Source organism: Henckelia pumila, chromosome 4 (assembly GCF_033568475.1).
Source record: "Henckelia pumila isolate YLH828 chromosome 4, ASM3356847v2, whole genome shotgun sequence".
Taxonomy (NCBI): domain Eukaryota; kingdom Viridiplantae; phylum Streptophyta; class Magnoliopsida; order Lamiales; family Gesneriaceae; genus Henckelia; species Henckelia pumila.
In genome coordinates, this window is record NC_133123.1 from 53,717,812 (window position 1) to 53,743,370 (window position 25,559).

At 37.8% G+C, this 25,559-nt stretch overlaps 1 protein-coding gene across 1 annotated transcript; it reads right to left on the reverse strand.

Annotated features, from left to right (window-relative positions):
* On the reverse strand, positions 1–25,461 carry LOC140861021 (uncharacterized). The gene is made up of 5 exons (XM_073264028.1): positions 25,449–25,461; positions 25,190–25,361; positions 801–862; positions 692–723; positions 1–102 (listed from the first exon to the last, which is right to left on the reverse strand). The coding sequence occupies exons 1-5, from the start codon at positions 25,459–25,461 to the stop codon at positions 58–60; spliced, it is 324 nt and encodes a 107-aa protein (XP_073120129.1). The 3' UTR covers positions 1–57.
* Positions 25,462–25,559: the final 98 nt, after the last annotated feature.

The following is a 25,559-nucleotide window of genomic DNA, read 5'->3' on the forward strand; positions in this document are numbered from 1 at the left end:
CATCAACTCAAAGTACATGTAATGCTGCTAACACCCGTGTCCTCACATACTACAACTCTATCTCGAGCCATCACTGTCTCTTCTGACTAGCTCCTGCCCCACCTATTGCCATGCACACATACAAAACAAAGAAATATCCGGATACCTCCGGTGAGAATAAAATCCCAGTATAAATAACAAAACATGCAATAACAATAGCATCTCATCTAATGCTATAAAATAAATGCAATGAATGTTTGAAGAATAGGCTATCAAAGCTGATATCAATAAAGCTTGGTTCTTTGGGATCCAGAGGAATAAAATAACTATCAAACTGCCGACACTCCCAATCGAGGCGGCATCAAGTATTTTAATCATCTGACTTTGGTGCAATTATAGAGAGTCTTCTGGCTCTGAAAGCTAAGGCTGCCCATGCCACTCAACTATAATTCTCCAAACGTCATTTCGCACTCTAGGCTAATCTGCCCTTTATGCTTTACAGGCTGGAGTTCAAGATGAATGCAACATAAGCTGTATGTATTAAGACTGTAAAACATCTTAAACATGTAATCACATAATCAAACAAAGCATCAATACTCATATAAATCACATAGAAGCACATAACAAAACAATAGCAAGAATGTATGTGATTTACTCGAGAATAATAGCTATCTTGAGGGTTCTATCCCATCTGGATAGATGTCATTTATACCTTTCGATGTCGAGTCTGAAAGTACTTCAAGTCTGTAAATACAATCAACAACAACATGTCAAAATCTGTTCAGCTTCTCAACTTCATTTCAAATACAATACTAGCAAACCTTGCTTCAACTCTTTCTCGGTTCGAATCGGGATTCTCGAATCGTCAATCTTCGAATGAAAGCTGAGAAATAACATATCAAATAACTAACAATATCAGATGCAACTCAAACCATGCTCCTTTTAATCAATCATATAAAAGTCTTGACATTTTGCGAATCGACGGCGTAACGGCTACAAACCGGCAATCCAAACAATCCAACAATCAAGATCACTTATAATCTCATATCAATATCATCAAAAACATCATAATCAGATAGGGTAGAGTTCGAATTTTGCTTCATAAAATCATATAAAATCCGAACGATAGTCTTTTTCCGAACTGTCTGCGAATACGTAATCGGTACAGCTCATAATTGCTTATATCTTAAAATCATAAATTTCTATCTTTAACATACAAATAAAGTCTGAGAAAGATGAATGAAACTTGTACCAAAACGAAGGTATCGGAGCGGTGATCGCAGATATATATTTATCTGGAATTTCTGACAACCGGAGCGCGAGTTATCGAAGCTTTTTCAGAGCAAAAATGGAGTTTTTGGGGTTTCCGGCGTTCTTCCTTTTCTTTTCTGCTCATTCACGTGTAAATGGTCTGAATAAGGTATAAGTGTAGATAAATATTATCCAAATTGCATATTAGTCCCTGAACTTTTGGCTATTTGCAATTCAGTCTCCGAAAAAGCGATTTAATTAAATTTCAATCCTTATTCATTTAAGAATATTAGAATTTAATTCTAAACTCTAAATATTCCCAAATTAAATATTTTCGAATTAAAATTAAATAATCCCAGGCCTTACATTTCTCCCCCACTAAGGCATGAGTTCGTCCTCGAAATCATAAGCAAGTTGTATAGACAATCTATATACACATAAGATAAGGAAATAACATAAACCAGTACAACGGTGATCTGCATTTCTTTCCGTACAATGCTTCAAAAGGAGCCATCTCAATGCTCGTCTGATAGCTATTATTATAAAAGAATTCTGCAAGTGGTAATGAATCTTGCCAACTAGTACCAAAATCTAGTACTACAGCTCTCAACATATCCTCAAGTGTCTGGATAGTCCGCTCTGACTGTCCGTCTGTTTGAGGATGATAAGCTGTACTCAGATGCAATTGAGTACCAAGAGCTTGTTGCAAGCTATACCAAAAGTGTGATGTAAATCTAGGGTCTCGGTCTGAAACAATAGATTTAGGCATACCATGTAATCTTACCACTTCTCTGACGTAGATTTCTGCCATCTGATCATGTCTGTACGTCATTCTGTACGAAATAAAACATGCTGATTTCGTCAAACGATCAATAATCACCCAAATGGCATTGCACCCTCTGGATGAATGTGGTAGCTGTGTAACGAAATCCATAGAAATGTGATCCCATTTCCATTTTGGAACTGATAGACTCTGCAATAGACCACCTATTTTCTTTCTTTCTGCTTTTACCTGTTGGCAATTCAAGCATTTAGACACAAAATCTGTGACATTTGCTTTCATCTGTTTCCACCAATATTGTGTCTTCAGATCATTATACATTTTCCTGCCACCAGGATGAATACTGAATCGACTACTGTGAGCCTCTTTCAATATCTGCTGTTTCAAGTCTGAAACATTTGGAACAACAAGTCTGTTATTCACATATAACACATCATCAGCACTGACCTGATATTCAGATTGATGTCCAGATCTGACAATAGCAATCGAATTCTGAATAGTCTGATCCTCTTTCTGTGCTTCTTTGATTCTCATTAACAGTTCTGGCTCAGCTCTTATAGCACAAACATGAATAGGTCGCATATCTGTTTCAAATATTAATCCAGAAATACAATAATCTTCCACCAATTGAGATACACCTATCGTAGACAAGGATAAAGAACATACATTTCTACTTAAGTTGTCTGCAGCTGCATTAGATTTTCCTAGATAATATTTAATCTCGCAATCGAAATCTTTCAGTAAATCAAGCCATCTATGCTGTCTCATATTCAATTCTGATTGCGAAAACAGATATTTCAAACTTTTGTGATCCGAAAAGATGTCAAACTTCTCACCATAAAGATAATGTCGCCATATCTTCAATGCAAAGACAATAGCGGCAAGCTCCAAATCATGGATAGGATATCGAGTCTCGTGTGGCTTTAACTGTCTCGAAGCATAAGCAATAACATGCCCTCGCTGCATAAACACACAACCCAGACCCTTGTGAGAAGCATCACAATATACTACAAAATCACCCGTACCTGATGGAATCGTCAAGACAGGTGCACTTGTAAGCCTCTTCTTTAACTCCGAGAAACTCATTTCACAAGCTTCAGTCCAGACATACGGCTTATTTTTCTGAGTCAATTGTGTAATAGGCTTCGCAATGCTGGAGAAATCTCTGATAAAACGTCTATAATAACCTGCCAAGCCCATAAAACTCCGTATTTCTGGCACTGATGTAGGTCTAGGCCAATTCAAAACAGCCTCGACCTTGCTTGGATCCACTGAAATCCCATCACCTGAAATAATATGCCCAAGAAACACAACTTTCTGCAACCAAAATTCACATTTCGATAACTTGGCATTTAATTTCTCATTTCTCAAAGTCTATAAAATGATTCTGAGATGTTCAGCATGATCATCCACATTCTTGGAATATATCAAGATATCATCAATGAAGATAATGACAAATTCATCTACATATTTCTGAAATACCTAATTCATCAATCCCATAAATACTGCAGGAGCATTGGTTAAACCAAAAAGCATGACGATAAATTCATAATGTCCATACCTTGTTCTGAAAGCAGTTTTTGGAATATCTTCATCTCTTACTCTCAGCTGATGATATCCAAATCGCAAATCAATCTTAGAATAGATGCTCGAACCCTGTAGTTGATCAAACAAATCATCTATTCTAGGCAATGGATATTTATTCTTGATTGTTACCTTGTTCAATTGCCGATAATCAATGCATAAATGCATTGAACCATCTTTCTTTCGTACAAATAGTACCGGAGCACCCCAAGTTGAAACTCTTGGCCTAATGTACCCCTTAGCCAAAAAATCTTCCAATTGATCCTTCAACTCCTTCAATTCAATAGGTGCCATTCTGTAAGGAGCTTTGGATATTGATTGTGTACCTGGCATTAAATCAATGCTGAAATCTATCTCTCGGACTGGAGATAAACCAAGAATTTCATCAGGAAATACATCAGCAAATTCATGCACAACTGGAATATCTGTTACTGCTGGACTGGATTTTAATACATCTACTGCATAAATCAGAAATCCTTCCGCCCCTCTCTGTAATAAACGGGTCATAGATAACACAGATATCAAAGGGATCTTGGCTCGAGAACCCTTACCGTAGAATTTCCATTCAGATGCCATTTCTGGTCTAAATCGAACCACTTTCTGGAAACAATCTACAGTTGCCCTGTACTTGGTTAACATGTCTATACCAACAATACAATCAAAATCTGATAATCCAAGTACTATACAATCTATATCAATCACATTCCCGTCATATTGCAATGCATAATTTCGAATCATTTGAACAGAGATAATACCTTCACCCAAAGGTGAAGAAATAGAAACAACAGTAGGCAATGGCTCAGACGATAAAGAATGTATCATAACAAATTTTTCAGATATGAATGTATGTGATGCACATGTATCTATCAAAACATAGACAGGATAACCATAAATAGAGCAGTTACCTGCTATGACATAGTCAGGTGCTGCCTGAGCCTGTTCCTCAGTAAGTGCAAAGACTCGAGCCTGTTGTCTAGGAGGTTGAGTCACAGTCTGGCTTCCTCCTGCTCTGGTCTGTTGCTGAGGCTAAAATGAATTCACTGATTGCCTTTCTGCCTACGGTGCTGGTCGAGAATAACTTTCACCCATAGCTCGTTGGGGACATACTTTGGCATAGTGACCTGGTTGGCGACAAATATTGCAATTACCTGATACACCTTTGCACTGACCGATAGCATGTCATCCACCACACTTACCACAAAACACTCCTGATTCACCAGTTCTCTGACCTGTACCAAACTGTCGTTGTCCACTAGAACTGGAAGAAGTACTACCTGCCCGCTTGAATTGCTTCCCTTTCGGCCTGAATCTAGAATCCTTTCTGCCACTGCTTCCTCCCTCAACTCTGAGAGATGGTTGCTAAAACTATGGCGGATTCTGTGGAACTGATGCTGATACAAGCTGTGGAAATGGCTGGGGAATGAACGGTGTTCCTCATTGTCGTAATAACCCCGCTTCTACTCCCTTAGCTTTATTCAAGACGTCAGCAAAAGTATTTGGTCTTCCACTGTTCACCAATGTAAACACATCGGGATTAAGGCCATTGATAAACTGATCTGCCATTGCTTCATCAATTGCTGCTATATGTGGAGCAAACTTCAAAAGACTTGAAAATTTGGCCACATATTCCTCAATATTCAAGTTGTCTTGCCTTAGATTGGCAAATTCAGCACCCTTATCCTTTCTGTAGGAGACTGGAAAGAAACGTTGATAGAACTCAGTTTTAAAGACAGTCCAGGTGATAATCGTACCTCATTGTTCCAATTCCCGTTTTGTTGTAATCCACCAACTTTTGGAAACTTCATGAAGTTGATGTATTACCATTCGGATACGACGATCATCTGTATAGTCGAGTGATTCAAACAGCTGTTCTATATCTTCAAGCCAATTCTCACAATCCACTGAGTTTTCTATTCCTTTCAATTTTGGCGGTTTGAATGACTGAAATCGCTTCAACAAAGTCTCCATTGGAGTAGCAGTAGGATCCAAAAGATCAGCAGATGTACTACCCTGTGCATTCTGGGGTTCAACCATTGGCGGTGGTACTGGTGCTGGTTCAGCTGGAGGAACCACTAATGGCTGTCTAATGGCCGGTGCTTTACGGGGAGGCATATCTGATTGTCAAACAGATTAGTGCATAAACAATATCATATGCAGCAATTTATTCCATCCTTCTCTGATAAGCATTCTCATGCATTCTCATGAGAATTCAGGTTCTGACTGAGGATAATCTGGAATACAATTGCATATATAGCATGCAGTAGCAATGAAAGCACATAATCATGCAATCACATAATTATTGCAGTATAAAGCATGCTAGCATGTAGTGCACATAATCAGATACAACATGTCATCTCATGTCATAAGATCAAACATTCAGACAGACTCATTCTACCCCGCTCATTAACTTCTAACTAAATCCAGAAACTTATGCTCTGATACCACCTGTTGTTGGGACCCGGGTTGCTAATCTTATCTTAGGGCAATTTATTAGAATTAACAATTAATCAAGTACACAAAAAATATAAAGAACCAAGAGCTAAAAAAAAATTTTTTAAAAAAAAAAAATTACACTGTCTCGCTCGATCGGCAAAAGTTGCCCTATCGAGCGAGCTCAAACTTGAAGCTCTCGGGTCCAGGAAATACTTGGCCTCGCTCGATCGGTGAATTTCTACCGATCGAGCGGGCACAAAACTTGATTTCTCTGCCTTGAAAAATAAGGGCCTCGCTCGATCGGTGAACTTCAGCCAATCGAGCGGGCTCCAAACTCAGAAAATTCTGCTGCTAACAAAGTGCTGTCAAAGGTAGAAACAATAACCATAATCTCTTGTACAATCTACCAAATAAGATACATGCTATCTCATAACATCTAATAAGCTTCCATACACAAGCTAAGACATATTCAACTACTTATAAAACATTCTTGTATCTATTCTAACATGTTTCATCAACTCAAAGTACATGTAATGCTGCTAACACCCGTGTCCTCACATGCTACAACTCTATCTCGAGCCATCACTGTCTCTTCTGACTAGCTCCTGCCCCACCTATTGTCATGCACACATACAAAACAAAGCAATAGCCGGATACCTTCGGTGAGAATAAAATCTCAGTATAAATAACAAAACATGCAATAACAATAGCATCTCATCTAATGCTATAAAATAAATGCAATGCATGTTTGAAGAATAGGCTATCAAAGCTGATATCAATAAAGATTGGTTCTTTGGGATCCCGAGGAATAAAATAACTATCAAACTGCCGACACTCCCAATCGAGGCGGCATCAAGTATTTTAATCCTCTGACTTTGGTGCAATTATAGAGAGTCTTCTGTCTCTGAAAGCTAAGGCTGCAATCCATGCCACTCAACTATAATTCTCCAAACATCATTTCGCACTCTAGGCAAATCTGCCCTTTATGCTTTACAGGCTGGAGTTCAAGATGAATGCAACATAAGCTGTATGCATTCAGACTGTAAAACATCTTGAACATGTAATCACATAATCAAACAAAGCATCAATACTCATATAAATCACATAGAAGCACATAACAAAACAATAGCAAGAACGTATGTGATTTACTCGAGAATAATAGCTATCTCGAGGGTTCAATCCCATCTGGATAGCTGTCATTTATACCTTTCGATGTCGAGTCTGAAAGTACTTCAAGTCTGTAAATACAATCAACTGTTGGAGAACGTGGCGGTCAGATCAATCAGAATTGATACCCGGTGCAGCGGAAGTTAAAAATTTTATATGGAACGATTCCATATTGGGTATCAAAACTTTTACGATTAAATTGTGTGTGTAAAAATTAAATAACGATTATAAATTTTTACCTTCAATCTCGAATCGAGATTTTGGAAACCAACAGATTGCTCTGCTCTTGTTGTATATCCCTGGAACTGATGGACGAACTGTTCTTCAATCAGGTCCACGAACGGATAATTAATCCCTCTGATAGATTGCACTAGAAAATCTATCAGAAGTTTCTACGAAGAGATTAACGAATTTGATCCGTTAAACCAGACTATAATTCAAAATTCACAGACTGGATTTTACCGAGCAGAGGGGAAAGGGGGGCGGCCACTACTGAGAGAAAATCACTAGGTTTTCGAAAATTTGTGACCTGTTGTCTGTAATTTCTGTACTGCAATAACTTATTTATAATGTAGGCCACTAACAACTTAGGGCCCATTAGTCATAAGTTCAAGCCCGACAAGCAAAGCCCGCATGTTCAGAAATTAATATAAAATTCATCATGACTCAGATTGATAAACCGATTTCACCAATGTGCACAAAAACCATTTCTGCACCTTTTAAAGTCAAGATAAATTTTTCTGAATCCGAATTCAGTGGTTTCCAAAAATGCCCATCCCTATGTCATTTTAGGAAATCTTACTCCTCTACTCTTAAATAAGAAGTCCAACTTCTTTGTTCATTAAATTTAACTCTTTAAATTTAACTATCTCAACGGGGATTAAAAATCCATTACTCTGTGTGACCCTCAATGGTTCAGGGATACAGCTAGCCGTGGGCTCACAACTCCTTGTGACTCGGAACAACAATTTCCGACTTGCCCATCGAATCATGGTAAGAGCGCCTAGCAACATCGCCCCATGATTCCCTAGGTATCACTGATAGTGCCTGCAAGAACCAATAGATTTTGGTTAGCGTACAGTACGGTCCCTTCATCCATATATCCCGATCGAATCAACAACCATTGGTATATCGAGAGTCGTTCGAGATTCGACAACTATGCAATACATCTTGAAGATCAAATAATGACATCGCATGTGTTACTAAGAAACCATTTCTTAAAACACATCATGTACTCTGGCCAGAGATTCGTCACACTAATATCTCCTCAGATCGCATAGGATATCCACACTCGCAAGTATGTGGTGAATCCTTGACAACAAAGCATCGACTCCTATATGTGTTGTAACTGTACCCAATCCCGACACCTGATGACCCCAATAGAGTCGGTAAACGAGTCAAAGCACAGTACTAGCATATAGAGTCTCAATGATGTTTCAAGTAGTAAGGACTAATGGTTTACAACCAAAACCGCGGACTTTATCCACCGATAAGTGATAACCACTTGGAAAGTCCGGATAGGGTAGTTCGATCATTCATCGTATGAATATCCATTTGCATGCTTCGAACATCTCTATGTTCCTTACCAATGAAACGTGGTACTCTGCATCGCAAATGCTAGTCTCAAACTCGAGCGATCCTTATCCTTATTGTCGGACGGCTCAATCGACTAGGAACAGTTTAGAATATACAGTGACTATAAGATGTGTTTCATGATAGACATCCCCATGTTCTACCACATCTTACATACACTATAGTATATTCAAGGTCTTTATCAAAACAACAATAGTATATCATAATATAACAATATGAAGAAAGATAAAGTCATTGCCATTAATAAAAGTGTAAATTATATTAAACAAAAGATTGTTTATACAAAGAGTCATCAAAGCCCTTAGCCACAAGTTGGCTCACCGGGCACCTACTCTTTCAATCTCCCACTTGCCCTAAAGCCAACTAGTCATACTACGTAGACCCATTGCTTCGCGATGTTTGTCAAATAATGGTTCTGGCAAGGCTTAGTAAGTGGATCAGCGATATTGTCTGCAGAGGCCACTCTTTCGTCAGTGATGTCTCCTCTTTCCACAATCTCCCGGATGATGTGGTATTTCCTCAGTACGTGTTTGGATCTTTGATGAGACCTTGGTTCCTTTGCCTGAGCAACGGCACCCGTGTTGTCACAGTACACCGGGACTGGACCAACAACTTCAGGAATGACGCCCAACTCTTGGACGAAATTCCTCATCCAAACGGCCTCTTTAGCAGCAGCTGATGCTGCAATGTATTCTGCCTCAGTGGTGGAATCCGCTGTGGTGTCCTGCTTGGAACTCTTCCAAGAGACAGCACCGCCATTGAGCATGAACACAAATCCAGAGGTTGACTTCGAGTCATCCACGTCACTTTGGAAGCTAGAGTCGGTATAGCCTTCCAATTTAAGTTCTCTTCCTCCATATACCATGAACATATTCTTAGTCCTTCGTAAGTACTTAAGAATGTCCTTCACGGCTTTCCAATGCATTTGACCGGGATTAGCTTGATATCTGCTCGTGACACTCAGAGCAAATGCTACATCCGGTCTGGTAGATATCATCCCATACATGATACTACCTATGGCTGACGCATATGGTACATGTGTCATTTTCTCTATCTCTTCATCAGTCTTGGGACACATAGACTTGGATAGAGAAACTCCATGACACATGGGTAGATGTCCTCTCTTGGACCCATCCATTGAAAACCGTTTCAATATGGTGTCGATGTAGGTTGATTGAGTGAGTCCTATCATTCTCTTAGATCTATCTCTATAGATCTGTATCCCTAGAATATAGGATGCCTCACCCAAATCCTTCATCGAGAATCTACATGATAACCATATCTTTGTTGACTGCAACATCCCTACGTCATTCCCAATGAGTAGGATGTCATCAACATAAAGTACTAAGAATGTCACAGCATCCTTAACTACTTTCTTGTACACGCATGGTTCCTCCGGGTTCTTGATGAAACCAAAATCCTTTATTGTTTCATCATATTTCTGGTTCCAACTTCTTGATGCTTGTTTTAGACCATAAATTGATCTCTGAAGCTTGCATACCTTATGCTCGCTTCCCATGGATGTGTACCCCTCAAGCTGCTTCATATAGATTTCTTCCTTAATGTCTCCATTAAGGAAAGCAGTCTTCACATCCATTTGCCATATCTCATAGTCATACCAAGCAGCTATGGCAATAAGGATTCTTATGGACTTGAACATTGCAACTGGTGAAAAGGTTTCATCATAGTCAACTCCTTGTCTTTGAGTATAACCTTTCGCCACCAATCGCGCCTTGTAGGTCAATACCTTACCATCAGGCCCAAGCTTTCTCTTGTAGATCCATTTACACCCTATTGGAACAATTCCATCGGGAGGATCTACTAAAGACCAAACTTGGTTTGTATGCATCGAATCTATTTCCGATTGCATAGCTTCAAGCCATAAATTTGAATCCGCATCAGAAATTGCTTCCTTGAAATTTCTTGGATTACATCCAACATCGGGTTCAACTTGATCCCCTTCAAGAAGAAGACCATATCGAATAGGAGGTCTAGAAGTCCTCTCGGATCTTCTAGGTACAGGCGTGTCTATCAATGGTTCCTGAGGTGTAGGATCGTTATTTTGTATTTCGGGTTCTTCTCGAATTTCTTCGAGTTCCATCATCTCGCCTTTCTTATCCAATAAGAACTCCTTCTCCAAGAAGGTGGCATTCCTTGAAACAAACACCTTTGTTTCAGCAGGATAATAGAAATAATATCCGATTGAATTCTTCGGATACCCTACAAAATAACATAAGGTGGATCGACTATCCAACTTATCTCCCACTGTCCGCTTCACGTAAGCAGGACATCCCCAAATCCTCAAGTACGAATACTTAGGAGCTTTTCCATTCCATAACTCGTATGGTGTTTTGTCCACTGCTTTAGTGTGGACGTTGTTCAACAACAATACCGCCGTTTCAAGCGCATAGCCCCAAAACGAAGGTGGAAGCTCAGTGAAGCTCATCATGGATCGAACCATGTCCAACAAAGTTCGATTACGACGCTCCGATACACCATTCAGCTGTGGTGTCATAGGAGGAGTCCACTGAGAGAGAATCTCATTCTCTTTTAGATAGTCCAAAAACTCGGTACTTAAGTATTCTCCACCTCGATCCGATCGAAGTGCTTTAATACTTTTACCTAGCTTGTTTTCTATTTCAGCCTTGAATTCTTTGAACTTTTCAAATGCTTCAGACTTATATTTCATTAAATATAAATACACATACCTAGAATAATCATCAGTAAAGGTAATGAAGTAGGTGTGGCCATATTGAGTACCAACTCTAAATGGACCACAAACATCTGTATGGATCAAATCCAACAGATTTTGACTACGCTCAGGTTTCCCCTTAAAAGGAGATTTAGTCATTTTTCCTTTCAGGCAGGATTCACAAGTAGGTAGAGAGTTAATATCAGACATATCAAACATGCCCTCTCCCACTAGCTTGTTCATCCTCCTTGAGGAAATATGACCTAACCTAGCATTCCAAAGGTTTGCCGGGTTTTGACTATCGATTTTCCTTTTATTTGTTGTTGCCGGTTTATCAACATAATTTATTGGAACGTCTTTTAGTTTTAAGTTATATAGATCATTTTCAAGTTGTCCATTTCCAATCAAACATTCATTCTTGTAAATATTGCAAATCGCATTCACAAAATTTCAAGAATAACCATCTCTATCAAGCATAGAAACAGAAATAATGTTTTTAATCAAATCCGGAACAAATAAAACATCTCTCAAAAGTAACTTAAAACCGTTCTGCAAAATTAAATAAATATCTCCCACAGCTTTAGCTTCAACTCTGGAACCATTTCCGAGCCTCAGCTGGGTCTCACCCATTCTAAGCCTGCGACTTCTTGTCATCACCTGCAAATCATTGCAAATGTGAGATCCACATCCGGTATCCAATACCCAAGAAGTAGTATTAAGTGAAACATTTATTTCAATATAGAACATACCCTTCGCAGTTCGCAACTGCTCTAGATATTCCTTGCAGTTACGCTTCCAATGACCGGGCTTCTTGCAGTAATGACAAACATCCTTGGATTTTTCCATGTTTGAAGCCTTTGTCTTGTACTTCTTCTCGGGTTCGATTTTTTTGGGTGGGGCAGAACGTTTCTTACCCTTTGTACTTGGCCCTTTCTTAGCAGAAGAAGAGGAGCCCATCAAGAAAGCCGGTTTATCCTTCTTTAAAGTGGATTCATATGTCACAAGCATATTGACCATCTCTTCAAGGGAGGCCTCTATCTTGTTCATATTCACCACAAATCCGTCAAACGAAGAAGGAAGAGATAGAAGTAGTAAGTCCACGTTGAGTTCATGCTCCAACACCAAATCAAGGGTTACCAACTTCTGTATGAGCCAAATCACTCGTACCCCATGATCACAGACCGAAGTCCCTTCACGCATGCGACACGTCATTAGCTCCTTTACAGTAGCGAACCTTTCAGCCCTTGATTGAGCCCCAAAAAGTTCCTTGAGTTGTACGTGAATGTCAGCAGCATTCACGGTGTCCTCAAATCGCCTCTGGAGTTCATCAGACATCGAGGCTTGCATATAGCATTTGGCCTTGATATCATGGTCCCACCATGTATCAAGTTTGGCTAACTCTTCCGGACTTATGTCAGCTTGTGCTTCCTTCGGAGGAGATTTTTCTAACACGTAGAGCATCTTCTCCGAAGTCAAGACAATCTTCAACTTACGGAACCATTCCGTATAGTTTGCGCCAGTCAATTTATTTTGTTCGAGGATCGAGAAAAGTGGATTACGCGAATTCATCTTTATGAAATACTGAAAAGAAACAGACAAATATCAGTGATTGTTTAAGCAATTTACTAAGACATAAAATAGGCGAAATTTATTTTATGAATCTCACTCCCACTATTTTAACGATTTCACTACCCTCTAGTGAAAACGGGAAACTGTTTTCCTTAGTGAGAACATGGAGTCCAATTGACAAACTATGGTCCCGAATAATATCAGCCAACCATAATTTTCAAAAGGTAGAGCCCAATTGCTTCCAAAGCAACCTCCATGTTTTTACCTCATGTCCAATAAGGGCCTAATAATATGACGTCGTTTATTGTGACATGTCAAGATGACCCATCAATATTAAGTTGTGATGGACGGTCGCCATGTGGATCCCCCAATAATATGAGCCGATCCCATGGGAGTTCCACCCAACTTACAACATGTGTCGATCCAATGTACAGCTTTCCGACGAACGGGCCCCCCCAATAATATGAGCCGGACCATATCCGCGGGTAGCATCTCATACATTGATCGTTGATGGAAGGTAGGAACATTTAAACAATTTTAAATTTCCTTTATTTATCTTGATATCAATTTTAAATCATATTTAAAATGAGGGATTTTAATTTTGAAAATTTGTCTCATCATTTTTTAAAATTTTGTATGCTTGCCGGATTCACACAATTTTGTCTAAAACATGCATACAACAATAATATCATATATTATATAGGATGATCGATTCCATTTCTAATCGACCCGTGGTTGCCAATCACGAGTCTTAGTCCAATCCTAGGTTATATGTAGTATGCAATGCAATCCTATTACATTGTGCTTCCAATTTACATTTCTTCTGTCTTTATTGTCTGCTGGGCCCACCTCCATCTTCAAATCTTCATCTCCCACTAAATCTAATGTATTTACAATAAATAACAATGACAAGTAGGGGACACTTTTAAGGGGTGGGAACGGGCCATAAACCAAGCCCACTTTTATTACATATGACAATTCATATTTGGGCCATAAACCAGGCCATTAATAAAACCAACAACAATAAAAACAAATGTAAATTCCTAACATACACCTACAAAATTGGTCATGGCAATCGATCATCCTTATCCAATAACATTTAATTCAAAATTAATTTATTGGATAACATGCAATGGCAATTTAAATTTAAAAGGATAAAATCATATTTCATATATAAAATCTTATTTTACATACAAAATCATATTTTATCTTTTTATCAAATAAAATCATATTTTACTCAATATATCCATAAGATCATATCTTATCATCAATTGTACCAAAAATAATTAATTTCAAAATTTAATTTAACGGATAAAATATTTAAATTTTCCAAAAATTCAAATTTATCCAAAAATCAATTTTAAAATTTTCGGACTCGAACAATTCGATCCGACGCCTCGTGGACCAATCAAAAACAATTTTCGATCGGACCAAAAATAGAATTTTAACATATTAAAATTTAATTTAAAATAAAAATAATTAATTTTTCCGCGGGCCGCCCGGGACATTCCCGGGCTGCCCGCGCCCCATAGGGCTCGGGCCGGGCAGCCCGGCTGCCCCTAGGGCAGCGATCATATCGCTGCCCATGGGCAGCGCCGTGCGCCGGCGCTGCGGGGCGCCCCCCCCCCCCCCGGCAGCGATCCAATCGCTGCCCGGGTTTTTGCCCGAAAAAAAAAAAATTATTTTTAAATATTTATTCTGTTTCAAAAACCGAGGCTGAAAATTTTTTTGTACAATCGATTAATTTAATCGCTTGATCTGAGCAACCTGGCTCTGATACCACTGTTGGAGAACGTGGCGGTCAAATCAATCAGAATTGATACCCGGTGCAGCGAAAGTTAAAAATTTTATATGGAACGATTCCATATTGGGTATCAAAACTTTTACGATTAAATTGTGTGTGTAAAAATTAAATAACGATTATAAATTTTTACCTTCAATCTCGAATCGAGATTTTGGACACCAACAGATTGCTCTGCTCTTGTTGTATATCCCTGGAACTGATGGACGAACTGTTCTTCAATCAGGTCCACGAACGGATAATTAATCCCTCTGATAGATTGCACTAGAAAATCTATCAGAAGTTTCTACGAAAAGATTAACGAATTTGATCCGTTAAACCAGACTGTAATTCAAAATTCACAGACTGGATTTTACCGAGCAAAGGGGAAAGGGGGGCGGCCACTACTGAGAGAAAATCACTAGGTTTTCGAAAATTTGTGACCTGTTGTCTGTAATTTCTGTACTGCAATAACTTATTTATAATGTAGGCCACTAAAAACTTAGGGCCCATTAGTCATAAGTTCAAGCCCGACAAGCAAAGCCCGCATGTTCAGAAATTAATATAAAATTCATCATGACTCAGATTGATAAACCGATTTCACCAATGTGCACAGAAACCATTTCTGCACCTTTTAAAGTCAAGATAAATTTTTCTGAATCCGAATTCAGTGATTTCCAAAAATGCCCATCCCTATGTCATTTTAGGAAATCTTACTCCTCTACTCTTAAATAAGAAGTCCAACTTCTTTGTTCATTAAATTTAACTCTTTAAATTTAACTATCTCAACGGGGATTAAAAATCCATTACTCTGTGTGACCCTCAATGGTTCAGGGATACAGCTAGCCGTGGGCTCACAACTCCTTGTGACTCGGAACAACAATTTCCGACTTGCCCATCGAATCATGGTAAGAGCGCCTAGCAACATCGCCCCATGATTTCCTAGGTATCACTGATAGTGCCTGCAAGAACCAATAGATTTTGGTTAGCGTACAGTACGGTCCCTTCATCCATATATCCCGATCGAATCAACAACCATTGGTATATCGAGAGTCGTTCGAGATTCGACAACTATGCAATACATCTTGAAGATCAAATAGTGACATCGCATGTGTTACTAAGAAACCATTTCTTAAAACACATCATGTACTCTGGCCAGAGATTCGTCACACTAATATCTCCTCAGATCGCATAGGATATCCACACTCGCAAGTATGTGGTGAATCCTTGACAACAAAGCATCAACTCCTATATGTGTTGTAACTGTACCCAATCCCGACACCTGATGACCCCAATAGAGTCGGTAAACGAGTCAAAGCACAGTACTAGCATATAGAGTCTCAATGATGTTTCAAGTAGTAAGGACTAATGGTGTACAACCAAAACCGCGGACTTTATCCACCGATAAGTGATAACCACTTGGAAAGTCCGGATAGGGTAGTTCGATCATTCATCGTATGAATATCCATTTGCATGCTTCGAACATCTCTATGTTCCTTACCAATGAAACGTGGTACTCTGCATCGCAAATGCTAGTCTCAAACTCGAGCGATCCTTATCCTTATTATCGGACGGCTCAATCGACTAGGAACAATTTAGAATATACAGTGACTATAAGATGTGTTTCATGATAGACATCCCCATGTTCTACCACATCTTACATACACTATAGTATATTCAAGGTCTTTATCAAAACAACAATAGTATATCACAATATAACAATATGAAGAAAGATAAAGTCATTGCCATTAATAAAAGTGTAAATTATATTAAACAAAAGATTGTTTATACAAAGAGTCATCAAAGCCCTTAGCCACAAGTTGGCTCACCGGGCACCTACTCTTTCATCAATAACAACATGTCAAAATCTGCTCAGCTTCTCAACTTCATTTCAAATACAATACTAGCAAACCTTGCTTCAACTCTTTCTCGGTTTGAATCTGAATTCTCGAATCGTCAATCTTCGAATGAAAGCTGAGAAATAACATATCAAATAACTAACAATATCAGATGCAACTCAAACCATGCTCCTTTTAATCAATCATATCAAAGTCTTGACATTTTGCGAATCGACGGCGTAACGGCTACAAACCGGCAATCCAAACAATCCAACAATCAAGATCACTTATAATCTCATATCAATATCATCAAAAACATCATAATCAGATAGGGTAGAGTTTGAATTTTGCTTCATAAAATCATATAAAATCCGAACGATAGTCTTTTTCCGAACCGTCTGCGAATACGTAATCGGTACAGCTCATAATTGCTTATATCTTAAAATCATAAATTTCTATCTTCAACATACAAATAAAGTCTGAGAAAGATGAATGAAACTTGTACCAAAACGAAGGTCTCGGAGCGGTGATCGCAGATATATATTTATCTGGAATTTTTGACAACCGGAGCGCGAGTTATCGAAGCTTTTTCAGAGCAAAAATGGAGTTTTTGGGGTTTCAGGCGTTCGTCCTTTTCTTTTTTGCTCATTCACGTGTAAATGGTCTGAATAAGGTATAAGTGTAGATAAATATTAGCCAAATTGCAGATTAGTCCCTGAACTTTTGGCTATTTGCAATTCAGTCCCCGGAAAAGCGATTTAATTCAACTTCAATCCTTATTCATTTAATAATATTAGAATTTAATTCTAAACTCTAAATATTCCCAAATTAAATATTCTCGTATTAAAATTAAATAATCCCGGGCGTTACATGTATGATCAAGTTAGGTGCTAACTTGACAGTGGAGATATGCAAGGGAGTTGGTAGTTTCCAGTATAGTGCATTCTTGTTAGGAAGGAAGCTGATATTGATCCAATCAATTGCTTAGTGATAGCAATAGGTCAGGAAAGGATCATGTTGTTGTTTCATATGAGAGTTTTTTATTGAACAACAATAGTGAAGATTGTTGACCGGACATTTCGGTTAAGTGAGGGCATCTATGTGTACCGTTGTGGTTGGATCCGACGAGTAGTTGGAAATGCTAATGGACACTAGCAAGGAAACATCAGTTGTCTGATCTGTGTGACATTAGCTAGGATCTGATCCTCGAGATCTAGCAGGATGTGTCACTAGTCTTGTAGCGTGTGATGAACGATGTCTCTGAAATGACAGAGATAGTAAAATTTCAACTTAGTAGCCAACAAGATTGTTGTGGGAATTGAAGATTTCGCAAGATAGCGATGAAGCAACTTTGTTCTTTCCAGTCGACAATCCACATCAGTGCGGACCATTCGTCAAGGATATTGTGCTTTAGCAATGGACGATATTCGGATGTGCGTCGGGTGGCAAGTTACTTCGAGCACAAGTATTTCTCAGGATTGACTAGGGAATCGACGAATTAGATCATTCAGTGCTGAGACTGATGCGTTCGGCAAGGGAGTGATTTGACTATTGAGAATCCGTTGGAATTTAATTCCAGGATCAGTATGTTCAACCTTGGGAGGTTGGTATGAGATGATGGTATTATCAGAGACTCTGAGTTGAGTTATACCAGGTGCAATGACTGTCGAGTTTCGAGACGGAATAGGAAGCGTTTCCATATGTCTGTGCACTGTGGGATGTCCCAGTCGAGCATATTTGTGGGAGCTTACCTTAGTCTTGATGAGCATACAGTGATTGCGAGTATGTATAACTATCAGGAGGATGTCCAATGATTGAAATTCATGAGATGAATAACCTATGATCGAGATGATGTAGATCATCCAAGGTGTGATGACTTCCATCGCAATGTATGCGTGATTTCGTAGGCCAATGGATAAGAGATGACTTAGTGTCATTATTAGTGATCGATGATAGTTTTCATCAGAGCACAGTGTCGAGGTTATACTAAAAAACGTGGACAGCAGAATGTACTAGACATGATGGTTTAAGTTTCCAGTATTTCTTGGGAAGCTGGTTGTGCTTCAGGGAGAGTGGGGAGGGTAACCAGTCTAGGGAACATTGTTATCAGTTACGTTGGAGTATAGCTTGGTATCAACTAGATTCTCTTGAGGAGAATTTGGGCTTTGTTGTGTTGGCACAATATTGGGAATAGTGTTTTCTGATTAGAGGTGTTGAGCACTGAGAAATTTTGGAACCATTAGATAATTAGTTTTGATTAGTGATTCGACGAATGCAGTAAAACCAGTCAGGTTATGACTTGGTCTTCGTCAGTATAAGATTTTCTTTGAGACGATAATCTCGATCAAGTGGGTGTTAGTATCTTTCATGACCGGAGAGATCGGGGTCAGTTTGGAAGACGTATCAATGTTGTGATATGCGAGTGCTAGAGGAGTTTGATTGTCGACCAGTAGCGCAGTAATTTTCAGCTGGGGAAATGTTACTGCGATTCAACATTAATGAAGCTTGCAGAGAATTCGACGGGAGTCTGAGCGTGTCGGAGGATATTTCGACCAGACACTCGAGCAAGGGTTTCTTGTACGTTCTCGAGGTTTTACCCTAGATTTTGAGGACGAAATCTTTTAAGGGGGGGAGAATGTAGTAACCCGTATCCAGAATTGACGATTAATGAGTAATTAATCATGTAATTATGTTTAGATCAAGTAAAACATGATTAAGGAAATTCCAAATTGGTTAACGGAGTCCAGAAATGGATTCAGAACACTCGAAAATAGCCGAGAAGGTCCCGAGGATCCGGAGGGTTCGAAAGCTCCGAACCAAGTCAGGAGGCCCCGAACTGGATCGGAGGATCCGAACTCAGGATCGGAGGCTCCGAAGTGGATCGAAAGCTCCGTCGGTAAGATCGGACGTTCCTATCGGGACCAGGGCACATGTCATCGCTGATGTCAGCAAAGTGACGTCATGGCTGACGTAATATTGGGCGATCGGACGCTCCGAAGATGGGATCGGAGGTTTCGATCGTGTTCGGACGTTCCGAACCCGGTTCGGAGGCTCCGAACTCCATCTATAAATAGGGGGCCGAGATTTCATTTTCAAATGCACCGTTTTCCTCTCTTCTCTCTGATTCCTAAGCCTTCTAACTCAGATCTATGGAATTCTAGGCATCCTATTGGGAATCCGGAAATGGCATAGCGATCCCGACGTCGAGGCGAAGATGTGCCTAATTTTTGAGGCAATTGTCATCAGCGGGCTGACGACGGACGCAGGTATAGCTATGGTCTCCTTAAATTATTTAGGAGTATGCAATAGCTTAGTTAAGGCTTTTAGAGCTTAATTATTGATGCATGGGTATTTGCATTGTAGAGCTGATATAGGCTTGGAACCTAGAGCGGGACTGCTAGGAATTGCCTGTAGAAAGGTACATAAGTACAGACTGAGATAGCCAGCGGTTTTTGCATGCTTATATGTTGCATTTATGTGTCATATTATTATGCAGCATATGCATATCATATTGTGTCTGACCATCTTGTGAGATGAGCCATGTAGGGCTGCTCAGCCTTGTCTGGATGGGTGATGTTTAGTGACCAGTGACTGACGGGTCATGGGTGATTAGCATCTGGGGACACGGTCCACGTCTTATAGGAATGAGCAGTGTACACAGGGTTTGCTCCCCGGGTTATACCACTCATGTCCTAGGAGCCATTACTGAGCAGTTATATATAGTTATCCCAGATATGGATACCCTATCATTTGCATGCATCATATTTGTATGTTTTACCCAGTGCTTTCGTATTGAGCTTAGAGCTCACGTCCAGTCTTTTCTATGTATCTGGACACCCCATTTGACGGGGCAGGTGTAGGTGCAGGGTTGAGCACCAGGAGCTTGGAGTAGCCAGTGACCAGTGAAGACAACAGGATTAGCTGTAGGTTTTGTCTTTAGGCTATTTATTCGATTGGTTTGTATAATCGAATTTATTTAACCGGTTGTATTCTGCCAGTCTGTTTTTATTTAAGTCTTTCGCCGCGAATTTATTTAATGCATGTTTAATTATGCTCTTAACTCTGATTAGCTAGTGGATCCGGGTAGGGTCACTACAGATATTGTGATTGATTATATGATTGTGCTTGATATTTCCGAAAAGAAATATCAGATTTTGAAAGAAATGCACAATTATGAGTTCAATATCCATTCAATAGTTGTTTTATCAGAAGATAAAGGCAACAGATGTAATAGAATTTGTCGTTCTGAAGTTTAAACGCATAAGGAATTTCAGTTGAAATTGAAATGCATTGATCAGATGAGTTCAATGACAGTTTAGAAACTTCAGAATCGAAATGAGATTGCGATTTGACAGATTATGTTACTAGAACTACCAAGATAAAACAGTATGCATGATGTAAGCTGTGGTAGTTATGATCAGATTGATTTGAAGTACTGAATAAGATGATATGAATTATGACCAGATCACTGAATTGTGGGTCAGAATTATTATGAGATGCATAGTAATCCAAACATTATTGTTTTTGATTGATACATTAGATTTACTATTGAATTGTGATACAGATTATCGAAAGCTCTGAGTATTTTGATGTAAGAATACAGTATATTATCATTGAATTGATGTATAGTCAGAGCAGATTGATCAGATTCAAGAATAAACTGTGTCAGATATGATATAGATTTGAATAGATAGATGCTCAGAAGTTAATGATATGATGGAATTACAGGAATGATTGAAATCTATTATCATGATAGAGACTTTAGATCTAATTAATCGAGTTTGGCATTGATTAATCAATGTTTTAAATATTTGGTTATATGTTATTGCATTATACCATTTCTCTGATCGATGGATTATCTGAATTGATTTTCCAGATTTTGAGAATATTTTCAGAACTCTAGTACCTGATTTGATATTAGTTGATTTGATGAATTGCCACTGGATTATTATGATTCCTGTTTAAGCTATCGAGTGATATCAGAATAGAGATTTGAATATTCGATGAGACGAGAATCAGATTTCTTTGTGTTGAAATGATATTTCAGAAGTATCAGGTCCGATTGGATTTGAGAAATGCAGAGAATGTGCATAGGAAACTATACAGAATGAAGAGAGTTAGTAAATGAATGATCGATATAACTTTTGAAGTTGTTACTGACTTGTCAGCAAGAAAGTTATTTTTGAATTATCATTCAATTCTGAATAGAATGACGATGTTGATCTGATATATGTTCGGAACAGAACATAGAAAGATATAGAAAAGCTGAATTTCACTGGATGAGATTTCAGACAGAGATAGTGAATTCATTGAAAGATGTATTCTTTCTAGCTTGATATGATGGATCCGATTTGTTCCACGTATCTAGAATAAGGAAGTGTCAGTTAGATTCTTCCTATGTACTTTGATCAAACGAGTTAGATATTGAAAAGATTCTGAGTTAAGTCGAGTATTCGACATATCCTTGCTTGAGGAAAGAAATAAATTTGAAAGATTTCTTTTCAGTCAATTGAAGTACAATAGAAGAACTACCGATTAGACACAAAATTGAAAGAGATAACCTGACAAGAGATTATGAGATGAGATACGAAGTTCGGAGTTATATGATTGAAGTGAGAATTACTTCAGGTAATCATTAGTCTATCAGATTTGATATTTCGATTGAATTCGATTTCGAGGACGAAATCATTCCTTAGAAGAGAGGAATTGTAAGGCCCAGAAAATATTAAATTATTATTTACGAGATTTGAGAATTAAATTCCATATTTTGGGCAAATATTGATTTGAGAATTTATGGATATTATAGATTTAATTTCCGAGCCGAAAATATTTAATTTGAAAATTTACGGATTTTGAGAATTAAATTCTGGGATTCTTAAATTAAAAAAATAAAATATTCGAATTGAATATTTAAGGAATTTAAGTTTAAATTCCAAGTTTCGAGAATTAGTATGATTTAATTTGAAGGTGAAACCCAATCCGGGGTTGATTTGAAATATCGAAGTTTCAAGAGCTAAAGTGCAAAAGGCCGGGATTAATTGATTTAATCCGAACTTATTTAATTTTAAGTCGAGTATATTTAATTTTGGAATATTTAGAGTTTTGATTTAAATTCTAATATTCTTAAATTATTTCGGATTGAAATTGAATTAAAAAGAGGGCCGAGGACCGAATTGCAATTAATGAAGACTTGAGGGGTTAAATTGCAAATATGCAATACATATCTGATTTTGAATCAGATTGTAAGCATGTCACGTGTATTCACTTCATGAATTCAAAAATTCTGAACAGAGGAGCTGAAACCTTCTTTTCCTTTTGATTTTTGATTTTTAAAACCCCGTAACTTTTTATCCGATCGTCCGATTTTGATTCCGAAAAGAGTTCTGGAATCCTTGCGACGAGGACTTCGATTTGCTATAAGTTTCTATTTATTTCGGCATGCTTTGAAGATTGAAATTCGGTAGATATCAGGAATTGAGTTTATATATGTGTTCTTGAACTTGTATGCATTTCGATACCGAAACCAAATCGACGAAAGGCTATCATTTGTATTGGTTATGATTTTACAGCATGAGTTTGATTATTTGCACTGCTGATATGAGGATATATATGTTGTTATGTTGACTAGAAGTTGCATATGTAGTTAGAATGGTTTCGATATTAAGTCGGTTATCGATTTTCGATCGCTACGCCGTCGATTTATGTTTTTAAGCCGTTTAGATAGCCGATGATTGAGCTGAGATGTTAGTAGAGATGTTGCTGATGTTGTAGCATCTTTATTCTTCATTTTCAGTATTGATAAGAGGTGACAATTCGAGCGAGGCCACCTTTGGCTTGAACCCGAGAGTGGGTAAATTGTTGCTCGCTCGATCGGTGATGTTAACCGATCGAGGAGGCTCATTTAAAAAAAAAATGCTCTTGTTTTAGTTTATTCTTTAATTGTTTGATTAATTATTTTATTAATCGTTAATTACCCTAAGATGAGATTAGCAACCCGAGGTCCTCACATAGACATTCCTCCAACTTGACGTAGAACCATTACACCATTCCCACACTCGCACCTGGGTGGATTCAGTGGCTCCATTTCACTAGATTTTAAAATGTAGATTAATTGATTAACTAATACAATTGAATAAATTTAGAAAAAAAGATAACTGTTTAAATTACTAGAAATTCCCCACATATACTTCATGAATTGAGTGTAATACAAATAAAGAAATTAAATATTACATTCAAGCTGTTTCTTAAAATAAAATTACGTTGAAGCTACTTATAAGGCTTGAGATTCCGTAACTTAATATGCCTCGAATAATAATTCTTAAATCAAAATACTAACAAAAAATGGGTTTAAAATTTTCAACGCCTTCAAACATCTCTCAATATAGTGGCTTTAGGTAAATCAAAATTTATTGGAAAATATACCAATAAACATTAGGGATGACAATGAGTCGGGTATGGATAGGATATCGCATCTCTATTCCTATACTCATTTATTAAATTCATCCTCATACCCATACACATACCCATACCCATCGGGTATTGAATTTCATCCTCATCCCCATATCCGTCGGAGGATCGGATATCCATACCCTACCCATATACCCATTTATCATATCTACTCCATACAAATACATTTTTTCAAATTTGAATTATTTTGATAAAACTATACTTATTTACTAGATTTTTATACCAAAATTTTTAAGAGAACAATAGAAAAAATGAAACATAGTAGAAAATCTACAACTTAAAAATTATACTCCCTCCGTCCCAATTATAGTGTCCACATTTTTTTTTTGCTTGTCTCAAATATATATACTATATATCATATTTAGTAATACTTTTTTTACACTTCTTTACTAATATACCCCTATTAACTACACTTTAAAAATTGTGCAATCATTTTTTAATACATTAAATAGGGATAAAATATGAAGTTTATATAAAATTTATTTTCTCAATAAATTTTTCTTAATTCGTGTGAAAACTAAAACAAGACAACATATAGGAAACGGAGGGAGTATAAAAAATTAAACTCCTACAAAATAACATTAGATTTATACGAATAATTTTCATTGTTCCATCCAACTAACATAATTCAACAAAAAAATTAAATTAACATTTAATTAATATAAATCAATATGCGTATATATATATATATAAATATAATCGGATATCGGGTCGGGTATGAGTATGATATTACTAGATCCTCCTCCATATCCATATACGAGATCCCATACCCATTTACCCATTTATTTAATCGGGTTCAAAACACGACTCCATACCCACCTCCATTCGAGTCAAATATCGGATTCCCATCGGATTCGAAGAAAATTGTCATTCCTAATAAACATGGTTCATCAATACATACGAATACGAATAGAAACCTGATTGGAAGCTAAAAACTATGTACACTTTTTAAACAAACAAAAAGACATCACTGACAGTAAATTGGAAGTCGGAATCGAAAGGAAAAAAATCCCTAAATTACCAAACAACAATGATCTGCAAATTTGAGAACTCACCAAACTTTGAAGATCTTCTTGTCGGTTGAAGTAGGTAAAAGAAACGAGGCAACCGGAACGATGGAGATCTCTACATCAATTTTTTGTAAGCGCAGAGAACTGGGTACTTTGGTTGCTGAGACGTGAGAAGAGAAATGGAGCTGAACGTTGCAATGGAGGAAAATAGTAAACCCTTCTCAAGGGTATTTTTGATAAACAATAAATTTTTCTATTTCAAAAATATTAATAATCAAAAGTATTCAATTACTTATCTACATACCCTCACTACACATCACAAATATACTATGTCCTTTTTCATCCCATCACACATATCAAACAATCCCTAAGTATAATAATATAACCATAAATCCAATAATTCGAAAGATTAAAA

Bases quoted from the DNA above. Each gene is read 5' to 3' on its own strand.
- LOC140861021 (XM_073264028.1), bottom strand. The intron at 724-800 runs GTTTGCTAGTAT...TTGTATTTACAG, and splicing joins CGAGAAAGAGTTGAAGCAAG to ACTTGAAGTACTTTCAGACT. The intron at 103-691 runs GTATAAATGACA...GCATGGCAATAG, and splicing joins TTCAGACTCGACATCGAAAG to GTGGGGCAGGAGCTAGTCAG.